The sequence below is a fragment of the Bubalus kerabau genome, chromosome 10 (genome assembly GCF_029407905.1).
Source record: "Bubalus kerabau isolate K-KA32 ecotype Philippines breed swamp buffalo chromosome 10, PCC_UOA_SB_1v2, whole genome shotgun sequence".
Taxonomy (NCBI): Eukaryota; Metazoa; Chordata; class Mammalia; order Artiodactyla; family Bovidae; genus Bubalus; species Bubalus kerabau.
Genome location: NC_073633.1, coordinates 76,744,712 through 76,758,380, shown reverse-complemented (window position 1 = coordinate 76,758,380; position 13,669 = coordinate 76,744,712). Strand labels below are relative to the sequence as shown.

General features: G+C 39.1%; 1 protein-coding gene across 1 annotated transcript in view; it reads left to right on the top strand.

The window, feature by feature from the left end:
• CCDC175 (coiled-coil domain containing 175) overlaps nucleotides 1–13,669 on the top strand; it is a 77,930-nt gene that overhangs the window by 38,320 nt on the left and 25,941 nt on the right. Inside the window, exons 10-15 of the mRNA XM_055538233.1 lie at nucleotides 593–703; nucleotides 2,059–2,130; nucleotides 3,182–3,317; nucleotides 3,839–3,970; nucleotides 9,294–9,432; nucleotides 12,530–12,609. Coding sequence (XP_055394208.1) covers nucleotides 593–703; nucleotides 2,059–2,130; nucleotides 3,182–3,317; nucleotides 3,839–3,970; nucleotides 9,294–9,432; nucleotides 12,530–12,609 — 670 coding nt within the window. The remainder of the gene's footprint in view (nucleotides 1–592; nucleotides 704–2,058; nucleotides 2,131–3,181; nucleotides 3,318–3,838; nucleotides 3,971–9,293; nucleotides 9,433–12,529; nucleotides 12,610–13,669) is intronic.

The following is a 13,669-nucleotide window of genomic DNA, read 5'->3' as shown; positions in this document are numbered from 1 at the left end:
GTTGCCATTGCCTTCTCCATTCACTCTGTAAGTTAGGGACAAAAAAATAATCACTTTTCATAGAATTTCTCATGGGTGCTGCTCACTGGCTTCAGCACTTTACATTTCATTTAAATTCTTATAACCAGTGAGATAGGTATTATGGTCCCCATTTTATGGATGGCAAAACTGAGGCTCATCCATAGGTGAAGTGCCTTTTCAAGATCGCACTGCTAGGAAGAGGTAGACCTCTATCTAAAGTTAGTCTGATTGATTCCTTCACATTTTCCAAAATAAAATACCAGAATTGATAAATTCATTAAAAGAGACACATCCACTCAGAAAGGCAAAGTGCTATTGAACTATTCTTATGGTTTTATAGTTACTATTACAATTAATGTTCTTTTCATGGCTTGAAGATTTTCATAAATTTAGAGTTAGCCACTACTGGGAAAAAAACTTTGTTTCTATTTTTTACTAATTTATCTGGTAAATAGTTCCGGAATTGAAATTTTCAAACTACATTTTGAGTTCTTGGTTTTGATTGCATATTTTCTTATGCTAAGGAGTTAAAAATGATTTCAACGTTCAACATACTATTTTTTCATGGTAGAAATCAAAAACAACTGGCATTTATAGCTCAGAAAGAAAACTTCCTATCAAAAAGAAAAGTAGACATCAAAAATATGGAAGAAGGACTTATTACTCTCAGTGAGCTTCATCGGTATGTTTATTGCCTTTGAACATTTTAATCTTCATTCCTCTGCATTTATTTCTTAATAAATGGTAACAAACCTATAAAATTTGGAATATCCTATAGAAAAGGAGGTTCATAATTGGCTATCTCTTGTTTTACAGTCCAGAAAGGTCATTATCATTGAATCTTTCAATGAAAGGATAGACAGGTGCTGAGTTCTACATAAGCTGCTTCTAATACCTACGTTAGAGTCTCCACATTCCCCTCTACCCCAGATCCACAAGCACATCTTTCATTCTTAATTACTGCTACTGCTGCTAAGTCGCTTCAGTCATGTCCAACTCTGTGCGACCCCATAGACAGCAGCCCACCAGGCTCCCCTGTCCCTGGGATTCTCAAGGCAAGAACACTGGAGTGGGTTCCATTTCCTTCTCCAATGCATGAAAGTGAAGAGTAAAAGTGAAGTCGCTCAGTCGTGTCCAACTCTTAGCGACCCCATGGACTGCAGCCTACCAGGCTCCTCCATCCATGGGATTTTCCAGGCAAGAGTACTGGAGTGGGGTGCCATATTTACTACTTATCCCTAATTCCAGAATATATATTGGCTTTCTAAGTTATGGGAGAAAGTGAAATTTACAGTCGCTCAGTCGTGTCCAACTCTTGAGTTCCCATGGACTATAGCCTGCCAGGCTCCTCTGTCCATGGGATTTCCCAGTCAAGAATACTGGAGTGGGTTGCCATTTCCTTCTCCAGGGGATCTTCCTTGACCCAGGGATTGAACCTGAGACTCCCCACTGCAGGTAGGTTCTTTATTATCTGAACTACAGGGAAGCCCCCTATACCTGTGACTAATGTCTAAATTATACATTGCAGCAAATCAGAACTCAGTCTAAAATCCAGTTCCTCGCCAATTTGTTGACCTAAACCCTTCCTATGTCATAGGGTTATTTCCCTTCATGTCCTCTGTATGCAGTAAGTTTGCCTTAGTCCCAAGCTTCCTGATTAGCTGCTCCTTTCCTCTGTGTGTTTGCAAATGATGATGTCTTTTCCTTGGTGAGATATTACTTCCATGTTCCTCCCTCTATTAAATATTATTCTTTAATAACCTGTCCACAACTGCCCCACCAAAATCTGTTCTTCCTTATTCTTGGCTTCAAAACTTGCAAAATCAGTTTGCACTGGCCAAAAAAAATTGTAATTGTCTTTCTATTAGTCTGGCACTAAAATCTTTAGTTGTGCTGGTTTGTTTGTCTCCCAGTTAGATGGTAGCCTTATTGTGCTACCACAATAAGGGTGCATTATTTTGAAGAATTATACATTGTCTATTATACATTTAACAGCTCCCATAAATGCAAAATCCAATATGTTTTTCTTATTTTTAGAGCAACAAAGGAAGTATATCGGAAACAAATAAAAATCCTGAATGAGAACATGGAAAGAGAAACTCAGAGATGGTAAAAAAAAAAAAAAAGCTATTTATATCATAAGTACTGTATGTTGTCTTAATTAACAGTAACCCAAAGTTGGAAAAAATAAGAGTGCTTGTTGGTTGCTAGAGTCCATGGAAGTTATTTCCCACAAAATTAAATTGTGTGAGTTCTCTTGGCTCTAGATGTGTTTGTTAGTTTGATATTTTGTTCATTGAACAGAAACAAAGTTTTTCATTCCAACATGTGAAGTCACCAGAGTATACTTGTCAAGATTTGTGACAATGAGTCTTACTCAGCCAGGTGCCTATGTGGACCAGTAAGGAAGGTGATGTGAAGGTACAGAGGAGAGTGGTTAAGGCACACAGTCTCAGCAGATGGACTACTTTGGTTGTTTTGCCTCTTGTTAGCTCTATGACCAGGGCTGAGTTATTTAATATCTGTCTGCTCCCATCCCTATAAAGTGAGGAATGATAGTAGTACCCACCTTGTAAGATAGCATGAATGATAAATGAGATGATCTATGTGAAGTATATAGCCCAGTGCCCAGCACCTAGAAAACACCCACAGAAACTTAGATATATTTTATTGTTGTTGTCATTGTTATTATACTATTTATAAGACTCTAGTTGCACATTTTTACTCTTCTCTAGTTATCTTTTTTATGTTATGGTGGAGAGAAAAATTCGAGAATTCAGAAGCTTGAGATTTCTTACTAGCACTTTGAGTGATTTAGATAATTCCTTTACCGTTTCTGTCTGGGACTCCTCTTTCTTCACCCACCCTGGAGCCTTCCCCATTTCTATCCTTTTCTAGAGGCGGTAAGCTATCAAGTGTGGTTTGTCCACTGTCCCGCTGTATGTACTCACACAACTTCCCGTGAAGCAGCTTGCGGAGATGGCATTTGGGCCGTTAATGTTTTGTCTTATTTTTTCAGCTAATGTGCCTAGTCTGCATCATCAATAGCACAGATAATTTTGTATGATCATAATACGATTTGTTTTGTTTTGAATTCTTTCATCTTTTCAATGAACTGTGATGTCAATTTGACGATAACTCGTTTTGTTCTCATCTCCAGTATTATAACTCAGTGGAAAATAGCTTGTTTGCGAAAAAAACATGCACGTTGGGTCAAAAATATAAAAGATGAAATAAAAGAACTTATAGATAAAATTCAAGAAGCTGAAAATAGGCGCAGTGAATTAATAGAAGAGGTAAAGAAACCCAAGGAGCTTGTGTTCACTCCCTATATTGATTGCATATCAGTAACTCTTCAGTATTTCATTACGCTTTACCTTATTGCTGATTTCATGTCTAGAGTAAATTATGTAACTTTCTTAAGAAATGTATCCATTTGCTATGTATTAACTGTAGGAATTTAGCAAAGTAGAAATTCTCTCCAGAATATGATTTTGAAGTATGTAACTGAAACTTGAGGACAGTGTTTAGGAAAACTCTCTAAAAATAAAGGGACTAAACATCATTTATTTATTTATGCTCTGCCTACCCTCCAGCCCCTACTAGTTCCATGCCCAATTTCCTAATGTCATTTACACATGTTGTTTGGTGACGAAATTAATCTCTGAAGGGAAAAAACATCCCTCCCTCCCCAGTAGTTACTGAGACAAATAAGCCAAATGTCATGCAGAAAGGTATTAATTTATCTGACTGTTTGCAAGCATTAATACTGACTGCTACAAGACAGATGATAAATTCTCATTTTTCCCCTAATTAGACCAGTATTAGAGAACACGATATCAACGAGTTTTTGGCAAAGATTGAACAACTTACATTAGAATTAAAACAAGAGGAGGATGCATTTGTTATCAAAGAACGAAAGTTAATTCAAGAATTAAGCAAGTTTGAAGTAAGTTTTATTTTATATCTAAGAACAATTTTATGTGGCTGTATGAAGGGGAGGGTATATTTCATGCTATTCAGTTAGTGAAAGTGAAAGTCGCTCAGTCGTATCCGACTCTTTGTGACCCTATGGACTATACAGTCCATGGAATTCTCCAGGCCAGAATACTGGAGTGGGTAGCCTTTCCCTTCTCCAGGGTATCTCCCAAACTATTCAGTTAAATGTAAAGTAAATCTTCTAGTTTGAACAGGACTACAATTAAATTCTGAATATTTCTTCTTTTCCTAAAAAAGGAATAGAGCAACAAGAAATATTTTTTTAGTTAAAAAAAATCACACACTCCAAGTTATGTAGAAGTGCTGGCAAAAATCCATGGAGATAAGGTAGAGTGTTGGAGAAAATCATGTGGAGGAGACAGTGGGGGAGAGGAATGAAGGGTGAGGGAGACCAAGAAGGGCAATCTCAGAGGTTCTCCTTAAAGAGAGGGCATGGTACTGACCTGGAAACTGCCAGGGGCCGCCCTGGCACAGAATAGAACATGGATGCTGGAGAGAAAGACTCGCAGGGCAGAGAGTGGAAACACAACAGAAAACAAAAACCTTTTCAAGGTGCTGGTGTTACCTTGACAGGCAAGGGCATATTTTTTGGAGACCACCGTTAATAAAGTAGCTGAGAAGTAAAGAGATGGTAATAGAAGGCTTCCTGAACTTAATTCAGTTTGAAGAGAGGGAAAAAGGCCTGGCTACCCCAAAGAGGAGCTTTATTTGAAGGCAGCAGCGCCTTGCTGTAGCAAGGGAATAGGCAGTCCTTACATTTCAAAGTTTAGATCTTCCCCTGATCCAAGCCCACTCTCCGCCCTCCACCACGGCCACACACACCCTGCCATGTCCTGCAGAAACCCTCTGCAGGTAACTGGTCCCAGGAAAAGTCAATTCTAGAAGCAGATAAATCTTTTGCATAAAAATACTATGAGAAAAACAGGTGAAGGGGGAATGAAACTTTCATAAAATTGTTCTGGAACAGTTGAAAACTATGATTCAACATTCATCTGTGAATTCAGAAAAAACTTCATAGAGGTGCCAAGGAAGATTAGGAGTATGGAAATACAGGAACTCAGGGAAGAGACGTCAGAAGGGGATGGCCAGAAATAGCAAGAGGGGAAATGGAAACTGGCACAACTCAGGGAACAAACAAGGGAAAAAAAGCATTGCACAAACGCATACAAAATTAGAAGGAACAGAAGGAAGAAGCCGCAAGGTGGAAGGCATTTCTCCATCGGCCGCAGCATGTCTAGGTGCTCGGTATCCTTCTAAATCTTGAAAAACAGAAATTTATAAAAGGGAGGGGTGGGAAACAGATAAAGAGCTTTGTCCTTATGAAACATTCCATTAGGGTGGGGGGGGGTGTCTGAAAATAAACAGTAGAACATGTGATATTTTCAATGGCAATAAATGCTATAGAGAAAATAAAAATAGGAAAGTAGACTAGGGTGAGTATATATAATGCAGTCTATGTGCCCTTTTAAACAGGGAGTCAGAGAAGGGCACAGCCCTGAAGGATATGAGGAAGTGTGATGTGCAGACATCTGGAGAAGGTGGCTCCAGGCAGAGGACATGCTGAGCCTGAAGGTTCTGAGACTAGACTTTCTATTTGAGGGATGACGGGGAGGCAGCGTGGCTGCAGCAGAATGGGGGAGAGTGCCAGCTGGGCAGGGACTCATCTTCTAGAAGCAGATGCTGACATGGAGTTAGGAGTTCAAAGGTTTATTAGGGTGTAATGCCTATGAAAGGACTAGCCAGGGGCCACTATGTAGGCTGCAAACTCTCTCTAGGGAGCTCCAAAGCCAGGATTGTCTGTAGGAAGAGGCCTGCCTTGGGCAGAAATGCCCTCACCCTGTGCCATCTCCTTGCTTACACAATTAGTTGGAGGCCACTGAAGAGCTTGGTCTTGGCTAGATAGCCAAGGTCACGCTGAAGGAGCCAACCACCCGGGAGGCTGTCAGCTAGCCCCTTTCCTTGTCACAGGTCAGTGAATTCTTCCTTGAGGGGAGATCTAAAAGGGGCAACTCCAGGCCTGCCCCTCATTGTAGGTCCTCATGGATACATTGTCTTTTGCTCTGCATGGGCTGGGAAGCCATTGGAAGGTTCTGAGTGAATATTATTTATTCTGAAATAATATGGCTTTCACTTAAATAGGATCACTCTAGGTGCTATATTCAACAGAATTTAGGAAAGCAGTGGTGGATACAGGAAGACCAATTAGGAAGTGAGATCAATATGCCAAGTAGCTTGACTTAGAATGATAACTGAGGGGTGGTCAGAGGTAATCATCATCTCAGATGATTTTTGAAACAGAGATGACAGAATTTACCCATCATACTTAATGCTAAACCAATGAGGACAGTCAGGAGTAAGACGACACCATTTGACATTGCATTCAAGCTTATACAATGAAATAAGGCAAAACAAGTAAATTAGAAGTGGAAGACTGCAGATAAGAAAATTTCTGCAGATAATCTGTTTGCCAGGCTATGTGCCCCCTGCAGGGCTGTGTCCACCTGTGCCTCATTTACACAAAGACATGGACAGATGGCAGCCTGGATGCTACTATTATAAATCCCTTTTCCTTTTGAAAATCATCATCAATAACCCCAGGCACATTGGAATCCCATTTCTGCCTTTAGTTCAATTGGCATGAGGAGCCCAAAATTGAGAGGCAGTAACCTAAGATTTCGGAGAAGGCAATGGCACCCCCCTCCAGTACCCTTTTGCCTGGAAAATCCCATGGACGGAGGAGCCTGGTGGGTTGCAGTCCATGGGGTTGCTAAGAGTCGGACACGACTGAGTGACTTCACTTTCACTTTTCACTTTCATGCATTGGAAAAAGAAATGGCAACCCACTCCAGTGTTCTTGCCTGGAGAATCCCAGGGACGGGGGAGCCTGGTGTGCTGCCGTCTATGGGGTTGCACAGAGTCGGACACGACTGAAGTGACTTAGCAGCAGCAGCAGCAACCTCAGATTTTGGTTTATGGGAGTATTATTGTACCCTTGGTGGGATCATTCTCACCAGCAGTAAGACCTCTGGATGGACAGAGCCCAAATTCACAGGGAGGGAAAACGAAATCAGTAGGTTTCATAGTGAGTCTTTCATCACTGGGCTACATATGCACATGGCTCAGGACACAGGGAAGCTGAGGGAGGATTTGAATGATCTGAAGAAGCTGCCCACCTCCAAGAAGCCGAGCCAGCAGGCAAACACCCCCTTGCCTGAGCTGCAGCAGCACCTGGTACCCAGTCCTCTCTCCAAGCATAAAACAAGAGCATGGTTTCTTGTTAGGGTGGTGCTGGCTGCCTAACCCTTGTGCAGGCATGGGAATGAATTAAAGTATGCACATACCTCCTTATGTGAGGAAGGCAGCCATTGTTAGGCCATTCTTTTTTTAGAGAACATAGTATAGGTAATACATGATTGAGTTTCTGAACAGTGCAGTCTGGAGAAATTTACTCCTGATTCTACATTGTAATAATTTTATATTATGGTGTTTTATGTTGTTTTTATCTTTCTGTGTTATTCATAAGAATTCTAATGACAATATGGAAGGGGACCTATCAGGCCATTAAATCACTGTATTATTATAATTGGGGCAAGCAAGGTGCTCTATCAAAAAGAGGCCAAAATACAGTGAACATAAGCAAGATGTGCACTGAAGGGTTAACAGTCCTCTGTCTTTTATTGGGAAATTGATTTTGGCTTCACTTTCTGGCTCCTTCCCCTGGTAACCTGATAAAGATGGATTCTCAGTGGTATTATCAGGCAACATTGCTTGTGCAGAACAACACTTTATTGGTGTGCTGCATCTTGACCAGGAGAATAACTAATGGGAAACCAGGGCATTGGGCTTTCCTGGATTTGGTGCCTCTTTTAAAAAGGGCATGTCCCTGGTATGGACCTGGAAGGTATACCCAAGAGATGTTGGCTCCAATTTGAACATGAGGCTTCTAAGCCAGGGAGGACTTCACATCCACCCCTGTGGGACTCTTTCTTTTGGGCTGAGTTATCACCTTGGTGGGGTCAGTGGACATTAGCCTCAGGTTGGCTGTGTTGAAAAGGCACCTCCTGTTGGGGAGACAGGCCTGATGTTGCTGGTATTGAGGTTTCTTTTAAATTATGTGTATGTTCAACTTAGATAAAAATAAAAAATTTAAGTAAACTGGGTCAGGTGTGGCCTGTTTAAATCTTAAGAGTCTTAGTATCTAGTTAAGAACCCCTGACATGGTCTTACAGAAGAGAGATTTTTATTTCTCTTCCTGGTACAGGCTGAAGGGAGGGGGTTGAGGGCTGGAAAGGCAGCTCTGCCATCCTCAGCATGAGGCTAACATCTGCGGGTACAAGTGTCCATTCTCATCCTCTTCCAGCAAGGGGAAAGAGGAAGGCCCCAAGAGCCATATACTTCTTCCTGTTTTAGGGGCAGGACCCAGAAATGGCATAACCCACTTCTGCTCACAGACTCACTGATCACACCCACCTGGGAGGAAAGCTGAGAAATCACTCTCGTTGGCAGCATCTGCTCAGCTAAAACTCAGGGGTCCTGACAGGACAGGAGAGTGGATGGTACATGTCAGCTGGCTATTTTTGCCTTAGTCATTAGTTTAAGTCCACCCTGACTTTCTAGGAGAGACTCAACTATATTCCATTTGAAACTATATAAGACCTGAGTTTGAATAAGTAAGCAAGCATGTTCATGTTTTGCTTTGGGCACTTTTAACCCATGTATTGTATTATATCCATTTGTTTCTACCCCCTCCCCACTTCTTACTTACATCCACATTTCTTAGAGCTGGCATATATTTTTTTTACTGTGCTTGTGCTTAGTCACTCAGTTGTGTCTGACTCTTTGCGACTCCATGGATTGTAGCACCCCAGGTTTCTCTGTCCATGGGATTCTCCAGGCAAGAATACTGGAGTGGGTTGCCATGCCCTCCTCCAGGTTTCATTATGTATGATCAATCAAAAGAAAGTTTCTCAAATAGTTTTAGGGCACATATAAGGTAACAGCAATAGAACCATAGCAGTCAAGCTGTAGAACTGAAAGGATCTTTGGAAAGCCTAGCGAATTTATCTCCTAACATTATAGATTGCCAGAGAGTCAGTGAGTCAGCCAACAAATATTTATTAAATATCTAGTGTGTGCCAGATATCTTTCTATGCAATTTAGGATAAGAAATGTCCAAGACAGAAGTTTCCACATCAATGAACTTACCTTCTACTCTAGAATATTGTGTGAATTCTCCATACTCATACCTCACAATCAGCTTTCTGTCTTTCTAGCAAAGATTCGCTGAAGAAGCACAAATTAGCAAAGAAAAGGAAGTTGAGTTAGACAAGTGTCTTCCACAGCTTCAGGTGGCAGAAGAGGAATTCACAGACAAAAACAGAAAATTTCAAAATCTCATTGAAACTGTTACAGGTAGATATGAAGTACTTAGTAATTGACTTCAAGCCCAGGTACGGATTTCACAGTTGTCTGCTAACACAAGGTGGGCCATTCATCACAAGCCAATGGTGAAATTCTCTCAAGCTTTTTCCATCATCTTTAATTCTCCATTCTCTACTTTTTGCCTCTTCTAGTTTCCTCTTCTCCACACCACAATCTTACTGTTAATTCTTGTCAAATTTTTCTTCTTCTCTTTTAAACACTATTTAAAACAAAGAATTAGTAACAACTATATTATATAGTTTCTGTCTGTACTTGGTAAAGGTATAACCAATTTCTTTACCTTCTACCATGTGGAAAATTTTTTATGTTTCTTAACATAAGTTTACAAATTATATCTTTTTCCAGCTATGACTAACCGTTTATCAAGTAGGTACGCCTTAGATTTTTTCGCTAATCTAACCCTAAGGCAGAGATAGATACGAACTTGTCTCAGATCTGGGGGCTTCATACAGGATATGAAATGTGTCTGAAAGCATGTTTTGTGTTTTAGTGCATGGCACAACCATGTGTGTGTTTAATATAAAAAACAATTATTCTCCCCCAAAAGTTGGCTGTGGTCATCTAAACCTGAATGCAAAAGTTCAGATCTAGAACAATGCTAGAGGTGTGACTCTTGTCTTGAATCTGGGGAGTGAAGGGTCATTAGCCAAGAATTCAGGTTTTTAAGCAGGACAACTTCCAGCATTTCTATCTTCTAGATGATAGAAGAAATGCTATTGCAATCAGGAGGCCAGGACCAAAATTACAGAAAGTACTGGAATGGGAATAAAAAGTGTGCACTGTGGTGGGACTGATAAGCTGGCAAAGATGACTATGGGGATAGCAATTAAAACGGTGTGTCAAAACAGGGCAGGCACATGGAAGCCCATATGCTGCAATGTGAAACAGATATTCAAAGTGAATAGTGGTAATTGTCACAGAGGGTGGATTTTTAAGAATATAAGAATAAGAATAAATGCCTAGGTAACTGGTCTGGTTCCCAGTCCTCAGTTGGTTTCCACTTTTGCCAGGTTTTCATTTGGTTAACCCAGTTAAGTTTCCTTCATCTTTTACCACTTTTAGCAAGACTTACAATGTGTATATATTCTGTTGCCAGATATCTACTTCTCCAACCTCCATCCCTTCTTGCACTGGGTGGAGCATGTAAGAAACACTATGAGTATAAAAGTAAGCAATATATTGCAGTATACTGCAAGGACTGATTCTCTTAAGTCAAAACAAAGGGGTAAAACACTGAAGAAAGTAGAAGGGAAGGCAGGAGAAAAGAAGGAAAGGGGTCAGAAGAGCAATGTGCTTCAGATAGTAGGAACTAAACCTTTTAGTCCCTTACTCATAAATAGGATTAGATAGTCAAAAATCACCAGACATCTCAGGAAAAAACTCCAACATGAATGACAGAAACTAAAGCAGACAGAAAGAGAATTTGGTAGAAACATGGACAACACAAAGAACATAATATGGATTCTCAGGGAGTACATATTCTCTCTATATTATTATATATAATGCATATATATTCTCTATTTATTGCAGAGAATATATATTCTTTCTATTATAGAGAATATATCTTAAAGGTGTATTCTTAGAGAAATAAAATAAGATATTGCATTTATGAAAAAACAAGATGCTTAAAAGAACAGAGAACATGAAAGAGTTAGTAGAAATAAAAAATGTAACAACTAAAATTTTAAAATTCAATAAGAGGATTATAAAAAAGTTAAGAAGATTTCTCCAAAAATAGAAAAAAAACAAGGAGATAACAGGATAAAGTTTAAGGAAATTATAAAACTATTCTGAGATGTCAAATATCTAACTAACAGGAAAGACAGAGAAAAATGGAAAGTGTAAATTTATCAATAAAATATTACAAAAATATTTCTCAGAATTGGACAATATGAATTTCCTATTTCAAAGTGCCTATCAGATTCCCAGTACAGTATATGAAAGAAAAGACACTAACTAAGCCACATCACTGGATTTCAGGAGGAAAAAAACAAAAGAAGATTGTAAAGGTTTCTAGAGAGAAAAAGAAGATTTTACACAAAAGATTAGGTACCAGAATGGTTTCAGACTTCTTAGCATCAATATAACAGTAGAATTTAGAAGACATTACCTTCAAAATTTTGAGAGAAAAAAATTTCCTACATTAGATACCCATCCGAACTATCAGTCAACTAGAGATGTAGGATAGAGATATATTTAGATATATAAGATCTCATCTACTATGTCTCAGGAAGCTACACAAAATTTGCTTCAACAAATAGAAGAAATAAATTAAGAGAAAGAAGAGTTTCAAAAAGCAGGAGGTCTAACATGAGAGAGATGCCAGGGGAAGTCTCAGGAGGTCAGCTTTGCAGTAGGACTCAAGAAAAACGCACAGAAGACAGTGGGGGAGGGCAGAAGAATGGAACTGATGGACTACCTAACGTGTCTGACCACATGGGAAGTAATTTTCAGAAAGATTTTACAATGCTATTATAGATTTTGGTGTGAATCAATGATATATACATGGAAAACTAAGCATTATTTTTTAAAAAGTGAGGTGATTTTTAACTCCAGGAAAAACAAACAAAAACTATACAAGAAAAGAAATATAGTCATACTGTACCATTTGTCTCATCAGTGAATAAACTTTGCACTATCATAATGATCCAAACAGTTGGAATTCATTTGAACAAAATCTGTAATTAATGAGAAGGTTAGAGGAAGCAAACGTGGAGGCTGTGAGTGTTCACAGGAGATGTGACCATAGGAGTGTCTATGTCCTCCTCAACTGTATCAGGAAGTAAGTAGGAAAAAAGTTAAGAAAGGAAACAAACAAAAAAATTTATGAAGAAAAAATTTTTCAGAAAGAAAATTTTGAAGGAAGAGGAAAAAGTAAAATTGAGTTAAAAATGGTTGATTCTGAAGAGTCAAACACAGGGGTGGAAACAGCATTGAGGAGCACCTGACTTCTGATTTTGATCATAAGCCTTAAAATAGTATTTGGCTTTTAAAACCAGGCATATGTCTTATTTTCTTTTATTTAAATAACATTGTGAGTAGTTATTTTTTCTCTCTTTCTTTATAGCACAAAAAAATGAACAAAATTTACTGAATAATAATATTTCTCAATTTACAAGAGACTTTATACAATACATTAACAACACGGTAAAGTATAAATATATTCATTCTTTTTTCATTTCATCAGAATATTGGTATATGTAGACAATGGTACTTACCTAGTGCCACTAGAGTTTTCAAGAAAGTCGCATTGTTTAAACTTACCCTATTAAACCAATGTTTTGAAATTTTTAGTCACAGCATACACACTTGTATATAGATACACATGTGTGTATATATATATATATGTGTGTGTATATATATGTATATATATGTGTTCAGTTCAGTAGCTCAGTGGAGTCTGACTGTTTGTGATCCCATGGACTGCAGCACACCAGGAGTGCCAATTCCCGAAGCCTGCTCAAACTCATGTCCATTGAGTCGGTGATGCCATCCAATGATCTCACCCTCTGTCATCCCCTTCTCCTGCCTTCAATCTTTCCCAGCATCAGGGTATTTTCCAATGAGTCAGTTCTTCACATCAGGTGGCCAAAGTATTGGAGTTTCAGCTTCAGCATCAGTCCTTCCAATGCATATTCAGGACTGATTTCCTTTAGGATTGACTTGTTTTGATCTCCTTGCAGTCCAAGGGACTCTCAAGAGTCTTATCCAACAGTTCAAAATCATCAATTCTTCGGCACTCAGCTTTCTTTATAGTCCAACTCTCACATCTGTATATGACTACTGGAAAAACCATAGCTTTGACTAGATGGAACTTTGTTGGCAAAGTAATGTCTCTGCCTTTTAATATGCTGTCTAGGTTGGTCGTAGCTTTTCTTACAGGGACCAAATGTCCTTTAATTTCATGGCTGCAGTCACCATCTGCAGTAATTTTGGAGCCCCCCTAAAATTAAGTCTCTCACTATTTCCATTGTTTCCCCATCTATTTGCTATGAAGTGATAGGACCGGATGCCATGATCTTCGTTTTCTGAATGTTGAGCTTTAAGCCAACTTTTTCACTCTCCCCTTTCACTTTCATCAAGAGGCTCTTTAGTTCTTCGCTTTCTGCCATAATGGTGGTGTCTTCTGCATATCTGAGGTTATGAGGTTATTGATATTTCTCCCAGAAATCTTGATTCCAGCTTGCATGATCCAGCATATTGTATG